The sequence below is a fragment of the Abramis brama genome (genome assembly GCF_963993115.1).
Source record: "Abramis brama genome assembly, chromosome: 16".
Classification (NCBI taxonomy): domain Eukaryota; kingdom Metazoa; phylum Chordata; class Actinopteri; order Cypriniformes; family Leuciscidae; genus Abramis; species Abramis brama.
Window position 1 is genome coordinate 7,211,438 of NC_139978.1, and position 20,676 is coordinate 7,232,113.

General features: G+C 35.8%; 2 protein-coding genes across 3 annotated transcripts in view; both read right to left on the reverse strand.

The window, feature by feature from the left end:
• gfpt1 (glutamine--fructose-6-phosphate transaminase 1) overlaps positions 1 to 6,250 on the reverse strand; it is a 38,928-nt gene extending 32,678 nt beyond the window's left edge. The window contains exons 1-3 of the mRNA XM_084138778.1: positions 6,179 to 6,250; positions 2,265 to 2,372; positions 2,044 to 2,151 (exon numbers count right to left, since the gene is read on the reverse strand). Coding sequence (XP_083994904.1) covers positions 2,044 to 2,151; positions 2,265 to 2,372; positions 6,179 to 6,185 — 223 coding nt within the window. The 5' untranslated portion in view covers positions 6,186 to 6,250. The remainder of the gene's footprint in view (positions 1 to 2,043; positions 2,152 to 2,264; positions 2,373 to 6,178) is intronic.
• Positions 6,251 to 11,918: 5,668 nt separating this feature from the next.
• The window catches only part of LOC311098545 (uncharacterized protein), a 38,846-nt gene continuing 30,088 nt past the window's right edge, over positions 11,919 to 20,676 (reverse strand). For both annotated transcript variants that reach the window (XM_084138779.1, XM_084138780.1), the window contains exon 4: positions 11,919 to 13,176. In XM_084138779.1, coding sequence (XP_083994905.1) covers positions 12,911 to 13,176 — 266 coding nt within the window. In that variant the 3' untranslated portion in view covers positions 11,919 to 12,910. The remainder of the gene's footprint in view (positions 13,177 to 20,676) is intronic.

Sequence of the window (20,676 nt, forward strand, 5' to 3'; positions counted from 1 at the left end):
AAACCTAGTTTAAAGTCAGTGGCGCGTTGCGCATGTTATTCAAATGCTATTTTAAGGGCGCATGCTTGGCCATAATCAATGTAGCGTGTGCACAACACGCATACACTTTGCTTATCTCATCTACACACAGACGCAGCAGTTCTCATTTTTAGAAAACCATACATTATTACAAGGAAAAATATTAACACACGAGGGAACATCTTGTTGTATCCATGAAGATGTGAAAAAATAGGCATAAATCTAGCTTACACATTTACCAAAATTATTATACGCCTGTTTAACCGAAGCTAAATTGGGTGGGTTTCTCACATCCCCATACAATGTCACTTCTCTGTCTTTTATGGCCCTGACGAGAACGTCGGTCTCCTCGGCTGTGAACCAATCCTGGCGTGCGCCTGGCAAATCCGCCGTTATAATATCAAGCCACCATGGAACAAGCGCGCCTGCTCTTAAAGGGAATGTGAGATGACGCTCTGATTGGTTTATTTCACGTTACGCCCAAACCACACCTATGAGTAATGAAGCTACTTCAGACCCATTTTAGATTTGCGTCGGGCGCAAGAGTCATTTATCCCGCCGGTATAATAGCAACAGCGCCTAAGACCCGCCCAAAAAGTTACTTGCGCTTCGCGCTTGATACTTGCGTTTCAGATCGTTAAAATAGGGCCCAGAGTGTCATTCCACATATCGTCATCATTTACCATGGATTTACTGCAGGAATACTAACTACACCGTGGTATTGTAGCAGAAATGTGGGATATTCATATCAAATTTGATTACATTATTAAATGTAGACATGTATTAAAGGAGTAATGGAATATAATTGCAGTATTTTTTGTGTGATTAAGCAATAGCATTTGTGCAGAAAAATGAGGTTGTTACAATTTTTACAGATGTTACCGTTTTGGTTAATGAACAATTTACATTGCATCCTAACTCAAGCACCTACTGTCAACTCAATCTACTGTCAAATGTGCAATTCTAAGAGACAAAACATGTAATATTATTAATATTGCTCGCTGCACAGCAAACTGTGCTGAATATGCGTGTCATCAAAGTCAGGCAACACAGACCTGTTAGAACATATATCACCTGTTAGAACATGCAGAATAAATAGGATACATTTTTCAATTAAGATATTTATTTTGCTAAGGAAAAATGATTGGAAAAACACAAAGAATTAAAAAATGTGAAGTGTTTGTCATGTTCTGACAAAAAAGAGGTTCCTACAAACTTTCACTTAGGAGCAAAAATCTGCCTTTAACGGCTCTTTAATATGCTAGAAACTCAAAAGCTAACTAAGTTGTGTTCCAAATTTGAAGGTGATTTCAGAAAAATTCAGCCCGCTAACAAGTTTTAAAGTACCATTTCCATGATAACGCAATGTCCAACTTCAAAACTTTTTCAAACTTTACATTTAGAGTGTTGAGTGGGAAAAAAGCAGTAAAAAAAAGTATGCCAAGTGCTTGAGTTTAATGACTCATGTGATGTAACCAAGTAAAAGGTAACAAAAAAAATTTACCACACCTTAAATACACGTGAATGTGCACCACTTCATATATTTTCCACAGTAAAAAGTATTTTTACAATATAGGCTAATGAATCAATAAATGTATAAATTACCACTGTTTTTGTGGGCCACACAGCACATGACTTTGATTTTAAGGACAAATGTTTTTCATATATTAATAAACAGGGAAGCAGATTTGTTAAAAAGTTTGTTTTTTTTTCTTGCAAGGAATGGATAGGCATGTCATCTTGACATTTTTACTTGTCATTGTCACATTGTTTAAAATTTACAGCTAAATCTGTAACTTGCTCATCAAGATTATTAACTGTTCATTTGTATGAGAAAACAGAAACTAGAAGACACAGAACTTCTTGCAGCAATGTTGAGAATGAGCTACATGCTTGAATTTGTGTTGTGGTTCACGCTGTGACATTTCAAAGCACATTAACTTGTCGACTAGAAGCGTTCTCATATTGGCATGGGGTGTGTTTTGGGCCTTAACCTGAACCTGCAAAATGAGCACAATTACTTACTGTGGATTTCATCATCCAAGGCTTTCACTTTTCCTGATTGTTTGATCAAGTGGATGCTCTTGGAGTTGGTTTCCCATTCCTTACTGTTTCCCCCATCAATGCCCACACCTGCAAGACAGAAAGAAGATGCTAGTTTCAAGATCAGTGGGTCCTGTTCCTCATTTTAATTGTGTGTGTGTATGTGTGTGTATAATCAGTTTTATGAGCCGTTTGTTCCTGACCTGCGGAGTCATAGCCACGGTACTCCAGGCGATGCAGACCTTTGATAAGGACCTCAAGGATCTCACGCCGAGTGCGAGGCACGTGATAATTCAGATACGCAAAGATTCCTTCAGAGAGAAAAAGAAAGTGCGTTTTTCAGGATGGACAGTGCAGTCAAACTCTTCTGTTTATTTGTAAATTCAGTAATCAAATCAAAAACTAGAAATACGATGCATAGAGTGATATCAGATGTAAATGCCATTTCATTAATTTTTAAATAGTCCTAAAGGACCTTAAAAGTGATTAGTTTATCTAGATATGTGAAAATGCAACAAAACTGGTTTGTGTATGGCATGTAAAACAGGTTGAGTGAAGTTTTTAAATTGCCGATACAAAGTTAAAAGAAAAGATGGGTGATGTAATACTAGGGGTGCAACAGATGACTAAACTCACGGTTCAGATCATATTATGGTTTCTGAGTCACAAATCGGATCATTTTAATGTAACTCTGATTTTCATTTATCACTTAAAATCCACTTTAAGTACTTCAATACCACTGCAAAAAACTAGCTTTAATAAACATTATCAAATAGAAGTGAACAGCCAATAATAAAATGGAAAACAAATACACAAATTACAAGCATATATAAATACAATACAACAGAGTTACACATAAAGTAATGTCTAACAGTAGTATTCAGGTACAGAAATATAATCATTAAACGTAAAACTCACTGTAAGAGTTCACTGTATAAATTAAATGGGTCAATGACATGAAGTGCATTTTTGTGTCCAGCTGTAATATTTACTTTTAAAATAATTTGATAAAATGCATAGCCTATCACTTTAATCTATAAAACCTATTTAGTTTTAATTCATTTTTACATTTAAATACATTTTATTTGATGTTTTGTTATCTTAAACCCCCAAAATGTCAGGTGATGCAACTGTCCGAACAAATGAACAGACTAAGGAACTATTTAAAATGGTGTCTTAATAATACAACATTTAAAAACTAAATACTATGTAATCATTTTAAGTTTGAAACCTTTCATATAAACAAATGTGATAAATATCAGTAGTTTTAAAGCTGTTGGGATAACTGAAAAACTTTTGTCCAGCGATTTGTATGTCAGGGTGGCACAACTGCACACATCATGGCTCTTTTATTATGAATTGACCAGGTAATAACAGTAGACATGATAATACATCATCCAGAGAAGCCTGACTGATCCTTGTGGCGGAGTGAAAAGGTTTGTTGATCTCCCTCAAAAACTGGTAAAAACTGCTAACTTCAAGAATGAGTACGTTGGTACACTTTCCATGGCAGGTGGTACAACTACAGTATGCATACAACTATTTAGTTGTGCCGCCTGACATATTAAAAACAGTAATAAAAAAATAAATAAATAAATGTTTAAACATTGTTTATGACTCAAAAATATGCATTACATCAGTTTTGAAAAGATTTTTAAAAACACCTTTTTTGAAGCTTTATTTGTCAATGACCCAAATATAGATTAATCTGTGTTAAAGTGGTGTTTTGTTGTTTGATAAACAACGACGATAAGACAACCGGTTTGACTCCTTTTAAATAACACTGAGGACAGGCAATAGAAAAAGGCAAATCAACAAATACATTGCCACAAACAAAGAAGTGATACTATGAGTATGCAATTAAGAAAATCAAGAAGCCTAATGGAAAGAAACACCCATCTGTGTGGATACACACAGTCGGAAAAAAAAACAATGTTCAGCTCAGCAAAATCTGGTGTAAACAGTGAGATGAGGAAAGTGAATATAAAGAAAATGACTGGTATAAATGTTCCTATCTTCATAGGGGATAAATATACTCCCAAGTACAGCACTATGAAGGACAGAAACGTCACAGAAGCACCATTCAGTGCAGTGTGTGTGTGTGTGTGTGTGTGTGTGTGTGTGTGTGTGTGTGTGTGTGTGTGTGTGTGTGTGTGGTAGTCAAACAAGGCTCTGCTTTATTAAGACAGATGACTCGCTAAAATGAATGAAGGATGGATTGTTAATAGTTTCATCCCCCTACCTTTAAAAATAAATAAACCTGAGACTAAATCGATCAAAAAGATGTAAAGTTTAAACATACTGTATAGCCTATTACTGTTGAAAAGTTTGAAGTCTGTGAGATTTTTATGTTTTTTAATGTATTTTATGCTCACCAAGACTGATATTGTGAAATATTATTACAATTTAAAATAACTGTTTCCTATTTTTAATTTCCATACTCCAGTCTTCAGTGTCACATGATCCTTCAGAAATCATTCTAATATGATGATTTGCTGCTCAAGAAACATTTCTGATTATCATCAATGTTGAAAATAGCTGTGTAGAAAGTTATTTTCTTCAGGATTCTTTGATAAACAGCTCAAAGGGAAATAAAAACAGCATTTACTTGAAACTGAAATCAATATAAATGTCTTTACAGTCCCTTTTGATCAATTTAATGTGTCCTTGCATGACAGTATTAATTTCCTCTTCAAAATGTTTTACTCATCCTAAACTATTGAATAGTGTTGCTTACTTTAGGGGAAAATTCTTATAAAACAGTATGAAGAGTAGTACTTCATGTTTTCAAAGAACATACATTAAAAGGAACATAATCTAAACATTTAGCATTACATTTTCACATTAGTTACTAACAAGTTAATGTTTCTTGTAAAATATATATATATATATAATTTAGATTTTCACAACTATTTTTCAGCCCTGACCTTCATGACCTTTAAAGTAGGCTATGTCTACGTAATATATTGAACTCTTCCCCCCAAAAAGCAAGGAAATGCTGTTCTCTATTTCAGAGTTCAGACTCTGTTAGAACACATCTGATCCAAAACTAGTCTATTAATCATTTTGTGAGTTTGTGACGGCCAAAAATCCCTGCCGTTCGTCAAGGTTGTGTCTGCAAACCCCTGAATGTCTTGTCTATCTTAAGGAGAGGTCATACAGATTTAGCTTATCAGGAAAAACCTCTGGGAAAAGAACTTCCAGCTGGTCGTTCTGCCTCTCTTTATCACTTCCTTACCTCTAACAAAGACAAGAGATATTCAAGGCAGCCCTTCTCCTAAGAGGTTTTAAACGCACAAACTAAGTTAAAGGGATAGTTCACCCAAAAATTAAAATACTGTCATCATTTACTCACGCTCTAGTTGTTCCAAATCTGAATACATTTATTTCTTCTGTTGAACACAAAAGAAGATATTCTGAAGAATGTTGGTAACCAGACAGTTGATAGTAGCCTAGTTTTTATTTTTTATTTTTTAACTGGAAGTCAGTGGCTACCATCAACTGTCTGGTAACCATCATTCTTCAAAATATCTTCTTTTGGACTAAAACAGTCTGTGACTGCCACCAAAACAAACCTGAATTAGAGGTGTGGTCCTTTAAATGACGTTTTGTGACCTGTTCCACTGGAAAGAGTGGTCTGATCATCTTTAAATAATGGGATGTTTCATGTTGAATGTATAAACACTATGGTGAGTTATATTTATCTTATCAAACAAGATTACACAGTGTGCTTCGCGATAATATAATTATAATCTAGATGGTTTATACACAGAGTAATAAGAAACAAGAAATATACAACAAACTCATAGATTCAAAGCACTTTAAATATTAATAAATTAAGGACATGTCTATCTAGAAAACATTTTAGCAACATAACCGCGTTCGTGATGCCCAAAAATGCTGTCTATGTAGTATGTAGGCGGCTCACTATTGTCGATTTTCAGACACAGCCTCTGTCAGATGCTAAATGCTAGTAGAGTTTCCCTCCAACGGCATTTCTATCTGACTATTGCAGCCCAAACGTCTTTAATCTATGACGCGTGTAACTTAAATAAATGTCACGTATATTACCAGTGTAAATAGAACATAAAAATGTAGCTTTCGTTGCTGTACTCACCACACATGTCTCCGTTTCTGCTGCCAAAAGCTGTTTAGTTCCTCGTTCTGAATCGCTGTCAATGAAAACCCGCCCACAACGATTGTTATTGGTTGAGAAAGAAGGCTGCGCCTTGGTCTTGGGCCCGGTGATTGGTTGATTCGGCTGTCTGTCCTTCAGTTACCTGCCAACAGAGTGAGTTTAGACGTGGCAGCAGGATGCGAGTCCGCCGTGTCGCGGCCAGTGATGTCAATGGCATCAGCTTTAGGTAAATATTTTCATATCTGGGAAATATGTTAAAGTTGTGTATTTCAACGGTATATATATATATATATATATATATATATATATATATATATATATATATATATATATATATATATACACCCCCTGACGAAAGTCTTGTCGCCTGTCCAAGTTGTAGGAACAACAAATAATAACTTGACTTCTAGTTGATCATTTGGAATCAGAAGTGGCTTATATGAAAGGCAAAGGCCTCTAGATTACGCTTATTTTACCAAAATAAAATCTTATCATGCCTTGATTTTTAATTATTTAATTAGGACAGAAAAGTCAGACTTTGCTTAGACAAAAGTCTTGTCACATCGTTAAAGGATTCAATTTATCACAGATTAGAGCGTCACCTGTGACAAATACTGTAATTAACACATTCCCAGGTGTGTAGAAGAAGAACCCCAGCACACCCAACCTTCATTTGAAATGCATCCTGACCTCTGACAGCATGCCAAAGATTGATTCTACCACAGACCAAAGTGCTGATCATCAAGAGCCTGAAGACCAAGTCTCCTGCTGAGGTGGCAGACATCTTTAATGTATCTAAACGTCAAGTGGAGAGGATAAGAAAAAGATTTGAAGAAACTGGTGAAGTTCATGACAGGCCCAGGTCAGGCAGACCCCGTAAGACAACTGTTCGAGAGGACTGTTTGTTGGTTCGACAGTCCAGGGCCAGCCCTTTTTCAACTGCAGCAGAGCTACATAACAACTGGTCACCAGAAACCCCAGTATCTACAAGAACAGTTTGTCGAATTCTCTCACGCAGTGGTCTCAATGGCCGAATTAGTGCTCAGAAACCAGCATTAAACAGAAGACAACTAAAAAATCGTGTTGCATTTGTCAAGGCCCACAGCTTGCAGGAAGGATGGACTGTGGAAAAGTGGCAGAAGGTTGATTTTTCTGATGAATCATCTATTGAACTGCATCCCAAATACTGCAGAAGACCTATTGGAACCCGCATGGACCCAAGATTCACACAGAAAACAGTCAAGTTTGGTGGAGGAAAAATCATGGTTTGGGGTTACATTCAGTATGGGGGCATGCAAGGGATCTGCAAAGTGGATGGCAACATCAACAGCCTGAGATATCAAGACATTCTTGCTGCCCATTACATTCCAAACCACAGGAGAGGGCAAATTCTTCAGCAGGATGGCGCTCCTTCTCATACTTCAGCCTCCGTCAAAGTTCCTGAAAGCAAAGAAGGTCAAGGTGCTCCAGGATTGGCCGGCCCAGTCACCAGACATGAACATTATTGAGCATGTCTGGGGTAAGATGAAGGAGGAGGCATTGAAGATGAAACCAAAGAATCTTGATGAACTCTGGGAGTCATGCAAGAATGCTTTCTTTGCCATTCCAGATGACTTTAATAAGTTATTTGAGTCATTGCCGAGACGTATGGATGCAGTCCTCCAAGCTCATGGGAGTCATACACAATATTAATTATTTTTCCACTGCACCATGACTTTATGTTCTGTACTGTACATTATTTCTGATAAGTGACAAGATTTTTGTCTTAGCATAGTCTGACCTTTCTGTCCTAATTAAATAATTAATAATCAAGGCATGATAAGATTTTATTTTGGTAAAATAAGCGTAATCTAGAGGCCTTTGCCTTTCATATAAGCCACTTCTGATTCAAAATGATCAACTAGAAGTCAAGTTATTATTTGTTGTTCCAAGGACAGGCGACAAGACTTTTGTCAGGGGGTGTATATATATTATTTACTTACTTATTTATTTACTTTATTTTCTGTGTTAAATTCTGCTCTAAATCCTCCTGTAAATGTGATTTCAAATCCCTCAGAGTATCATTATGTGAAGGTTTCTCAAGGTTTTTCTATGATAAGATGTGTGTATATATATATGTATGTATATATGTACGTGTGTATATATATATATATATATATATACGTACTACATATATACATACATATATACATATATATATATATGTGTGTATGTATGTATGTATGTATGCATGTGTATATATATATATATATATATATATATATATATATATATATATATATATATATATATATATATATATATATATATATATATATATACATGCATACATACATACATACATACACACATATATATATATATGTATATATGTATGTATATATGTAGTACGTATATATATATATATATATATATACACACGTACATATATACATACATATATACATATATATATATATATATATATATATATATATATATATATATATATATATATATATACATACATATATACACATATACACATCTTATCATAGAAAAACCTTGAGAAACCTTCACATAATGATACTCTGAGGGATTTGAAATCACATTTACAGGAGGATTTAGAGCAGAATTATGATGACTATGATGATTTTGTGCAATTAATTTAGAAAAATACTTAGGCTACTCTTTGAAAAGCACTAAGGATCCAGGATTCAGCATCCAAGTCAGGTAAAGATGACTCCAGGGACAGATACAGACACACCTCATTAAAGGTGTTAGTGAAGTCATCACGGAAACAGGGAGAAAAGTAACGAGTCCATTGTGCAGTAGTAATGTGCGATCTTTGACCTCTTCTCATGCTACCATGGGCTTTTCATTACAAACATGCACATGTGACATTTTAAATAGTTCAAAATTGAATTTATATTGCTTCAATTATATTGCCTTGTTTTTTTAGCTATCCACCATCAGTCTCCTTATGGAATCAAGTTTTAGTGATTATGGGCCCTATCTTGCACCCAGCGCAATTGACTTTGTACACTGACTCATGTATCATGCCTATTTTGCACCCGTGCCCAGCGGACTTTTCACTCCACAGACGCATGTCGGTAAATTAGGAAATTAACTTGCGCTCCCGGGGGCGGTTCAGCGCAAAGAGGAGGTGTGTTCGGGCGCAAACGTTCCCTGGTGCTATTTTGCAGGTTTTGAAAACAATTCCGCCACTGACCAGGGAAAACCCTAGTCTAAAGTCAGTTTAGCGCGTTGCGCATGTTATTCATATATGCTATGAATACGCCTGAATTTATTTACAATTAAACAAAAAAATGTATTATGTGTGTTTCTGGCTCCAAGCTGATGCTAAGTTAAGTTGAGATTGTTAATTTGTCTATACCATATAGAATAGATATAAATTTAGGTATGTTGCAAATTAGCGACAACAGGCATTTAGGGTAATTTTTTTTACAAAATGGTCAAATTAATAAAACACATTTTCCCATCTCAGGTATGTAGATTTTATTCATGGCACAAAGTTATTAGAACTTATACACTTTAATTGACAAATTAATGAATCTTGACAACAGCAAGAAACAAAACTCCCTAACATTGACAGTAGTTTTTATACATTCCATGTTACACTCTGTTTAACTCTTTCCTTGTTTCTCCAGTGCATACATTATATATTCTTATAGTGTTATATCCTAACATGCTATTTTTTGTAAAAAAAAAAAAAAAAAAAAAAAAAAAATGTTTTGGCTGAAACCATCTAAATACAGCATTGGCCATTATAGCTCAATCCAGCCGTTATGGACAAATGTCACGAATTTGCTACAAACAGAAATCTACAAAGTACGTAAAAAATATTCGTCACATGAAGTCTATATGAATAACATAGCTATAGAAGCAATCAATAAGCTGGTACATATTTTTATCTTAGCACAACTTAACTCATTTTGGGCAATTTTTCCACATTTGCGCCCTTGATATGCGGATTTTGCAAAACAAAATATTAGCTTCCGTGAACCGGATGTAGTTCCCACTCCGACCGCTCCTACGAGAAACCAGTGCGTGCAAAAGGTTCCTAGGTATGTATCGAATGTGCACAAACAGGCATTGGGGGAAAACACACGCTATCTCGCCTGCAGTCTGAATGGAAGGGGTTTGTTGCGAATTCGCGACAGTGGGCGTTAAGGGGTTAAGGGCGCATGCTTGGCCATAATCAATGTAGCGTGTGCACTTTGCTTATCTCATCTACACATAGACGCAGCAGTTCTCATTTTTAGAAAACCATACATTACAAGGAAAAATATTAACACACGAGGGAAATCATTGCTGTGTCTATGAAGATGTGAAAAAATTGGCATAAATCTAGCTTACACATTTACCCCAATTTTTATATGACTGTTTAATCGAAGCTAATTTGGGTGGGTTTCTTCCATCCCCAAATGTCACTTCTCTGTGTTTTACGGTCCTGACGAGAATGTCGGTCTCCTCGGCTGTGAACCGCTCCTGGCGTGCGCCTGGCAAATCCGCCGTTATAATAGCAATCCGCCATGGAACAAGCGCGCCTGCTCTTAAAGGGGACCTATGCAAAATTCACTTTTGCATGCTGTTTAGACATAAATGTGTGTTGGCAGTGTGTGTACGCAACCACCCAATAGTGATACAAATCCACTCACTCCTTTTTTATTAATCCCCATAAATCATAAGCAGTGTCTCCCAACGACCTGTTTTCAGAATGCGGCTTTAGTGACATCACTAAAGCCACAGGCCCCGCCCACGAGTGTTGACAGACACTGCCGTTTTAACATAGACCCGCCCTGATCAAGTTCACAGCTGCTGCACTGACGAGAATGTCTCCCAAGCGTTGTAGGTGTTGTGTGGCTGGATGTATTAATCCACATCTCTATTTACTCCCGAAATCTGAGGCAGCCGCTGAAGATGACGTGGAATTATTTTGTTTTCAAAGAAAATGCTCCCTCAACTCTACCGAAATTCGTTTATGTAGTTGCGCACTTCTTATACTGTGTTTACTCAGCTCTTACGGTGATTTTCTGGAGTAAAACTGACACTTCATCTTTTGTGTGATGTACAATAAACTTTATTAAATTCATCAGTATATTTTTGCACTGATCTAGTTTCTGATGAAGAAGTAGCTAGTATTAGTGGAACTAAAAAGTGGGAAAGTGCAAAGGATGAAATTGAATCCGTCTTGAATAATGTGGAAATGGAGAAGGAACAGTCTGGTGATGATACTGTCTGCATCACAAGTTTCTATGTGTGAAAATGATGGTAATTCACAGGGAGTTGTATTTAAAGCTACTTTGTGTAACTTTTTAAGTTGATTCTTTGCAAAAAACACTTTGTTCTATCAAAAGTATATGTGCTCATTCATGTGTAATTACTTCCACCAACTAATAAAGTATTCTCGTACTCGTAGAATCTGCCATTTATAATACGAGTGAGACGTTCGAATGGTGGCAGCCATGTTGCGCCTCCATCTGGAAAATACATTCGCCAAAGAGTGACATACCTGGAAATTCAAGCTTCGCCTTTCGCGTTTTACACTCATTGACACTCATGGAGGAAGTCGAACTGGAAGCCATGTTAACCTTGGAATAACATGGCCACCGTAGGAGTTAAAACGCACTCGGAATTGAAAGGAACAGAAATTAATATTCACTGGGTAGTCATATACCTGTAATGTTGCTGAGAAAGGCAAGCGAAGACGAGGATCTAAACGCAGGGTGATTTAATAAAGTAACAAGAAACAGGGAACACAGAACTCAAAGATCAAAGGAACAAAACCAGGGGAATCACAGAGGCAACCATTACACGTACAACAACTGACAAAGTAACAAGTGAAACAAGATAATAAGGGGGTGTGGCTAATTAGAAACACCTGGGAAGACTAATAAACAAGGAAAACTACAAAGGACTACAAAACATGGCACAGAACAGGAAATAACAAGTCCACACAAGACAGGAATCATGACAATACCATTTCACTGCTAGATGGGGGAAAATATCACACAGTGTAGCTTTAACTCTGGACCATTTCGACATCTAAGTGCACTTCACCTCACACTGATTAAAAGCTTAAACAAATACATATACTTAAATAAATGTTATCTTATTTCATATTTCTTTTATGTTTTATTTGTCAGTAATGGTTTTATTTCTTAAACTCATTGTTTCATTCTCAGACATTACAAATTGAACCAGATAGACGCATAAAGATCACCTCATTATGGTAAATTCAACATGTTTAAAACTTACTTTAAAATACTTATACTAAGACTTGATAATTTAACATCTTATTTCATTTATTCACTATTTTATGTTTTATTTAACCGCAATGCTTTTTCTTTAAACTCATTTGTTTCATTCACAGACATTATGGACGCTTCAGCCCCAAATCCCCCATCGCCAACATTCCTCTGTTCATAATTTCTTCATACTGTGGCCATTATCCTGCTATAATAAAAATATTCCCTGAAAAACTTGTCACACAAGCAGAATTGGGGTCACAAAACACCTGGTGTCATAAAACCCCCATAAGAGGTCACATCATTTCATAAAAATAAATCCCCTGAAAAAACATTCCTTATCACACAACCAGACTGGGTCATAAACACACACACACACACACCCCGGAAGCACAGCGGGGCAATATGACAATATCTGAGGTTATTTTGAGAGAACCACCGGCTGGATGTACATTATCCCTTACTTTAACATGTCTACAAATGGGCTCACAGCGGACAAAAAGTTCTCAACGAATGTACCAGGGGGAAACAAATACAGCCCAGCCTTTATGATAAAGCAACCCAAACCGAACATTTTCATGAAATTTGACTCTTTGTCCTCTTTGTCTTGCTGTGCTTTGATGGCGTCTTGCTGTGCTTTGATGGTGTCCTGCTGTGATTTGATGATGGTCACCAGAATAAAAATGATCACGAGACACACTGCCAGCAACACCATACATCTTTCTCCTGACAAACAGAAAGAAAACACACAAATCAATGAAGAACAATTCACTCCATATTATAAGCAGTGGGGATTTCTTTAAGACTACAAGGGAAGCTTTTGGCTTCCCCTATAATGTCAAAAAATAAATGGTCAAATATGTACTATTGTGTTAACATTGTATTGACTAAAAATGCGTTAGAACACGTTCGTTCAGAATCAGTTACTAAAGCAGGTTGGCTAAATGGATTTCCTTCTCATACATTCAGGTAGTGTCACAATGGATTTCCCTGTTGAAGCCCAGCGTCCATTGACTTATATGGGGCTGCTTTGAACAGTTTTTTTCAGTGCTTCGAAACTAGACGGTCAATGGATAAATGCTGCAATTATGTCCCGCCCACGGAAGCTCAGCTTCTCTGGGGGTGAATGAGGAGTGGGCTGGCCTGGACTCTGGGTTTCTGCGTGATGATTGGAGGGTTTGTTGAAAGGCTGCATCTCCTTTTGATTGACAGCGATTTCATACAATAAAAAGTCGCTGACGTTGAAGCTGTTCGAGCTCAGTCCCATCGCGGATTTTGCAAGTGTATTCAAACTTCTTTGTATTTGCTTGTCGAAATTGCTAGCCAATTTTCATAATACATTTCACACAATTTTACATTTATATCTTTATTATATTATTACTTATTATATTTTTTATATTATTATTAATACTAATAATTAAAAAATAATTATTAAAATAATTTAAAAAATATTATTGTTAGTAGTATTATTTTACTTTATTATATTATTATTTATACTGTTTAGATTCAAGATGAATGGCGTGCTCAATTCACTTTGAGTTTGATTTGGGTGCTCTTCTGTCCAAGGTAGAACATCTAAGAGGCAGTGTAGAGAAGGAATTCTCTGATAACCGAGGCACTCCTTAATTAAAATGTCTTTATTACAAAAATGACATGTCCTAACTGGACAACTTTAAAATGCCCACGCGTAGCGGCATGGGGCCTTCTTCAGGGCATAGTGAAGCAGATAGAAAACTGATCTTATAATGGCAAAGACACACAAGTAGAAGCAAACACACAGGTGCTGACAATCAGTGTTGAAGGTCTGCAGGTAATTGCTAGGACACGCCTCTCACACGGTTCTCAGCACTAAAGCCATAGGTCACAATAATAAACAGAAACACAGGCAACAGATAGCATGCATACATTCATGCATACACATGCATACACATTCATGCATACACATGCATACACATATACATATGAAAAGTGAGTAGTCACAGGAAAAAACAGTGTTACAAAATCACAGAAAAGGTCTATATCTATCTCCTCATTTAATCCTGGATAGTCCATTGCTTTAAAACTCCATATCCAAAAGGTTTCACCTTGCAATAACTGTTTTAAAATGTCACCTCCACGTATTGATTTTTTAATAATTTCAATGCCCTGAATTCTCAAAGATGATGGGTCACTATGGTGTATTTCTTTATAGTGTTTGGCCATAGGGTAATCTTCGTTGTTGACTCGGATTGCGCATTTGTGTTCATAAAACCGCTCTTTTAGTTTTCTTTTAGTTCTGCCCACATAGAAACACCCACATCATTGTAGGCGGTAGACCACATATTCAGAGTTGCAGTTAATAAAACCATTAGTCTTAAATTCTCTCTGCGTTCTCAGATCACAAAAAGTCTTACGTTTGGTCTGGGAATGAGGAAGAACTTTTGCAGTTTCATGAGTACATCAATACAACTAACCCAAATATAAAACTGGCAATTGAACATTCAAAAACATCTATTAATTTTTTGGACTTGACTATCTCCATAGATGACAATAATCTCTTGTACACAACAATGAAAAGCACAGATAGAAACACTTTATTGAGGGCTGACAGCTTCCATCCAAGGAGTCTGAAAGATAACATTCCTTTCGGACAATTTCAGCGTCTTAGACGCATCTGCAATAATGACTCTGATTTCGAAATGCAGGCTCAAGATTTGTTCAGTTCAGTTCAGTTCAGTTCGAGTTTATTTATCCCTTAGGAAATTGGTTTTGCACAGGTGCTGCACATCACAAAAAACACTCACATAGCAAACACTCACATAATAAACACTCATGATTACAGATTATTTAACATTAGAATAGCAGTTGGTATGAATGAGTTCTTAAACCTCCTTGTTCTCCCTCCCATTACTCTATATCTACGTCCTGATGGAAGAATAACTAACTCTTTGTGTAATGGGTGTGTTGGGCAATTGATTATCGCAAAGGCTTTTTTAACAACACGTCCTTTAAAAATGTCCGGGGGCAGTATCTGCTGAACTCCAATCACTTTCAAAGCAGTCTTTATCAGTTTGGTTATTCTATTTCTGTTGGACAGGCTAATACAATCAAACCATACAATGTCACAATAAGAAATTACGGATTCAATAAAACTCCGATAAAACAGTGTCATTAACACTGAGCATACTTTAAAAGAGTTCATTTTTCTTAAGAAAAACATACTCTGCTGAACCTTTTTACAAATGGCATCTGTGTTAGCATTAAAATTTAATCTATTATCAATAACTGTACCCAGATAACGATATTCATCCACGAACTCAATATCTTTTCCATTTATGACAGTAGGAGAGACTGAAATGGCAGATTTTCCAAAATCTATGATCATGTCTTTGGTCTTTGATATAGCCCAGCAAGCAATAGCCGTCATTTCAACGTCTCGGTTAAATATAGACCCGATATAGTCCGGCTATGTGTAACCCACTTTTAGCCCAAATAACATTTAATCTGGATAAATGTATTTTTTTCCCCAAAATAACTCGTGAGATGTATGATATTCCATCATGTAAGCAAAGTCAACTGTGATTACAAGTTGTTTGGTTTGCTTTATTTTACATGTTATATGTGTAGGCTGTGCGTAGCCACGATTTAGCTCGTATTCAGACCCGGCTATTGTAGCCCACTTTTAGTCAAAACTGATTAATTGTAGTTTTTTTGCCAGGCAGTGCATGAAATGGTTGATATTCCATCATGTTCGCATTGGTAATGATATCTACAAGGTTCAATGTGTCATTTCACGACATGGTCGATCTGTAGTCACGATTTAGCTCCGAATTGGACGGGCTATATGCGGTCTGCTTTAGCCCACCTGGCGAAATCAAGGCAATCTGGTCTACGTACGGCTTGGCTATAGCCCCGATTAAAATGTTTTCGCTCACACAGCTTAATGTTTGCTGTCACACATAAACATAACATTCATACACAATCTACGATATGACTGTCTATCATTTCAAATTAAATCAAATGCAATTGCATTTCTCAACCGCTAGATGGCACAATCGAAACACTACTGAGACATGACTACTGGGACTACTGGCATGCGACTAGATCACTTTAGCCAGATCTCGCGATAAACATTTCCGCTATTTTCAATTTTATTTTACACGAGGCAGCTGTCAGAGAGCAACGGGCGAGCGACACTCTGAAAACCTTCAAATTTCTACTTCGATCTTGTAAGTATGCGTGTTATTTTTGTTATGTTCATTGTTTAAATTAGTTAGTTGTTATAATGTGTAGAAACCGTAACATTTTAACATTACCATTGCAGAGTACTATTTTTCTCCAACAAGTTAACGTTTACTGCACGTGTTATTGCAACTGTGTGCCCTTAATCTAAAATGTATCTAAATTCAAGGTGGTAAGCATGAAACTATGAAACTTATCATTACTATTTTTTATTATTATTAAAGATACCAATATATTTTTGTTTTTAGATTAGAGTAAGAAATAATAGTTTTTGATTTAATGCAAATTTTCAAAGTATACTTTACATAAAACTTAACAGCAACATGAAAAGAAATTATAAAAAAAAAAAATCCTTTCCGATTAATAAAAGGTAGTGTCAAACAGTAAAGTCTTTAAACTTGATTTAAAATAATTAAAATATGCAGCATACATTAAGTTTTAAGTGAATTTGTTTCAGATATATGGTGCATAAAAACTGAATGCTGCTTCTCCATGTTTTGTTTTGACTTTGGGGATATAAAAGTAGCTGGCTACTGTCCCAGATGACCTGAGAGGTCTGCTCTGGATGGTTCATAATGCATCAGAAGATTAGAAATTTACTTTGGCCTTAAAATGTTAATTAATTTAATAACCAGCTGTAGTATTTTGATATGAATTCTTTGACAGACAGATAGCCAGTGTAAAAACCTCAGAACTGGAGTGATGTAATCCACTTTATTTGATTTAAAGACACTGTTTATTGCAAATTATCCAGCAATCAGACAACAAAGTACAGCAATTGAATATACAGAACACTTGTCATTGACTACCATTAAATGTCTTGTTACCAACATTCTTCAAAATATATATTTTTTGTGTGTGTTCAACAGAAGAAAGCCATACAGGTTTGGAACCAAGTGAAAGTGAGTAAATGCTTACATGATTTTTTTTTTTTTTTTTTTTTAAAGTGAACTACCCCTATAAGTATATTTTTATGTTCATTAGAGTTATATGAGTAAGTGATAAAGAATGATTTATATGGATAGTTCACTTTGAAATTTTGGTATGTTTTAGCTTACCTTAAGGGCATCCAAGATGTAGGTGTCTTTGTTTCTGCAGTAGTTTCAATTTTGATATTTTTAGGTCAAACTGTTCTTGTCTGTCAGTCAGTCATATAATGCAGGTCTATATGGTCACTACCTGAAAGAGCACGATTGTTGTCACGATTTGTTATGATTTCTCTTTTTCATTTGAGCGCGCTTTTTGACGTGCCTACATTTGTAATTAAAAAATTTTGGTCAGCAGGAAAAATTGTCTAACGAACATTTCTTCTTAAAAATCCGTACTGAAATCGAACCGAAAGCCTCGTACAGAATGGTTCAATACGTGTATCGTTACACCCCTAAAATATATGTATGTATGTATGTATGTATATATATATATATATATATATATATATATATATATATATATATATATATAATTAGTGCATCACCATTATGCAGGCAAAAAATTTCAATTATTGATATTAATTTATTAATAATATTGATATAAATTGTTGTCTATATTGATATAAATTATATAGTCTCAATCTATATTCCGTTAACTCTATATTGGCCAGCTCTAGTGTGCATCCTAGCAAAAGTGAATGACTGTAATTAGTTAAAAATGATTGTCAACAATGCTTTTCTTGAGCAATAATTTTTTTCTTTTTCTCATTTGGCAGACGCAGTGATGACCAACTTTCCTTTGGCGACTGAATGGGAAATAAAAAATGCAATTTCTGGTAATTTTGAACAAGCACCAGGGAGAGCAGGCGGTGGTGGTTATGGATATAAAGCTAACAGTTAATTCTTAAAATTTATAGTATCTTAAGTTGTTTTACATATTTTCCAATATTTTATTTGTTCATTTTTATGTTTGAATGTTGTCTAAGTTGTTAATAGAATTGTTCTAAATAAATCCTTTATATTCAATTAGTTTGGATGGATTTTCATTTATGAGAACCTGTTATATTTGAGTGAAAAGAATCCTTATGCCTCATTTTGTTGTCTATTACATGTATATGTAGTGTAATTGACTAGTCTATTCTTGGGCTATGGTTAGACGTCTATTAGACGTATATATGTAGTCATTCAATAGCTGTCTATTCTTGGGCTATGTTTAGATGTCTATTAGATTTTCACTGACAGCCCAAAATTAGCCTAGTTTTAGCCTAGACGTCTGGGCTGTGTTTTGACGGCTATTAGACGTCTATTAGACGCAAAATTGCTTGCTGGGAGCCTATTTAGATTTAGGTTACATTTTGCACACCAGGAGACAAAGTCCTCCACCACTGGGCCATGAGATGTCTCCTCATTTACAAGAAGACTCACAATCACAGTATCATCCGCGAACTTTAACATATACCTATTGTCAAATGTGCTCCTACAATCATTAGTATACAAAATAAAAAGAAGAGGGGAAAGAACACACCCTTGAGGCGAGCCAATAGAAGAACATAATTTGGAAGAAAGCAGACTGTTGACTCTCACACACTGGGTTCTATTTGATAAAAAATTCACGATCCATCCTACTAGATTAAGATCAAGGTTAAATAATCGAACTAATTTTTCGGCTAATACATGTGGCTTGATTGTGTTGAATGCAGATGAGAAATCAATAAAACGCTTCACAATTCAGTTTTCAGACCATACAATGCAAATGCAAAAATGCAAAATTGAAACCAGACATTCATTTTTCTTGTTTTTCCAGTACATTATCAATGGATATTTGCCTTTTTCTCCCCTTTTTCAATTTTACGTTTGCTAAATTGTGACTTCAGAAACAAACATTCGAATAAATGAAATCTAACCGATTTTCTATTTTTCCATTTTTCGTCTTGTAATTTGCGCCGTGGTCGGTATAGCCATTAGCATGGGGGTGTGGCCGTGGACTAACTTTACTATCATTTCATTGATGTAACTGCTTTATTTACACTGCATGCACGTTTGAGGAGAAGTTTAAAAGACGGAACACAGGACGACATTTTTCACCCGAAGTGCCATCATTATTATTATTCTGTGCTAAATTATAAGGCAGTCTCGGACCGACCATCGGGAGCAGCCGGGAAAAGTGAAATCCCGGTGGCCTGGGTATGATTTGGCACATTGCCCTTGTTTGTATTTGCCTATTCATTCTTACTTTATTTTATTAATAGCCTATATAATATAATATAATATAATATAATATAATATAATATAATATAATATAGCCTAATATAATATAATATACATTTTACATGGTACAGTAGCCTAGGCAGCCACAACCACGAGATCCCAGTTCATTTTCAGTGCAGCAGAACGGGGGTGGCAGCGCTTTTCAAGATCCTTCACGGGAATCTAGTATAACGATAAAAATTATAGCTAGCCTACTAAGCAAAAATATAGAAAAAATAAGCATATCCCCCCCCCCCCCCCCCCCCCCACACACACAATTTTTTTAAGGTTTTTAGCTCTCGTTTGTAGGCTAATACAATATTTAATGTCTATAGTGCTGATTCATTATCGAATGGGGAATTTAATGTGCTCGAATAAATAAATAAAAAACAAGCTGGGCAATGTGCCAAACGTAGCAAGGTATTTCTGTTTATTTATTGAAAATAAATTACTATTATTGCTCTTGATTGGGAGCACCATAGTTAACTATAGCCTAGTATCGCCTCATGCTCATATCCTGGCAAACTGCTTCTATTGTAATGAACAGACTAGAGTTCTACAACTGTGCTAGATTTAAGGGCATTTTAAGGGAACGAGAAGCGGTGTAGAGCTAAAGCACACAGAAGCTCAAGCGGATGCCGTGGTAACGAACAATGCCCGCTATAGTGAAAACATCTTCATCTTTATTGAATTGTAGGCTATTACAAACGAGAGCTAAAAACCTAAAAAAAAAAGAAGCTTTTTTTCTATATTTTCGCTTGGTAGTATTTTTATTAATAAGGTCAATACAAACAGGGCAATGTGCCAAATCATACCCAGGCCACCGGGA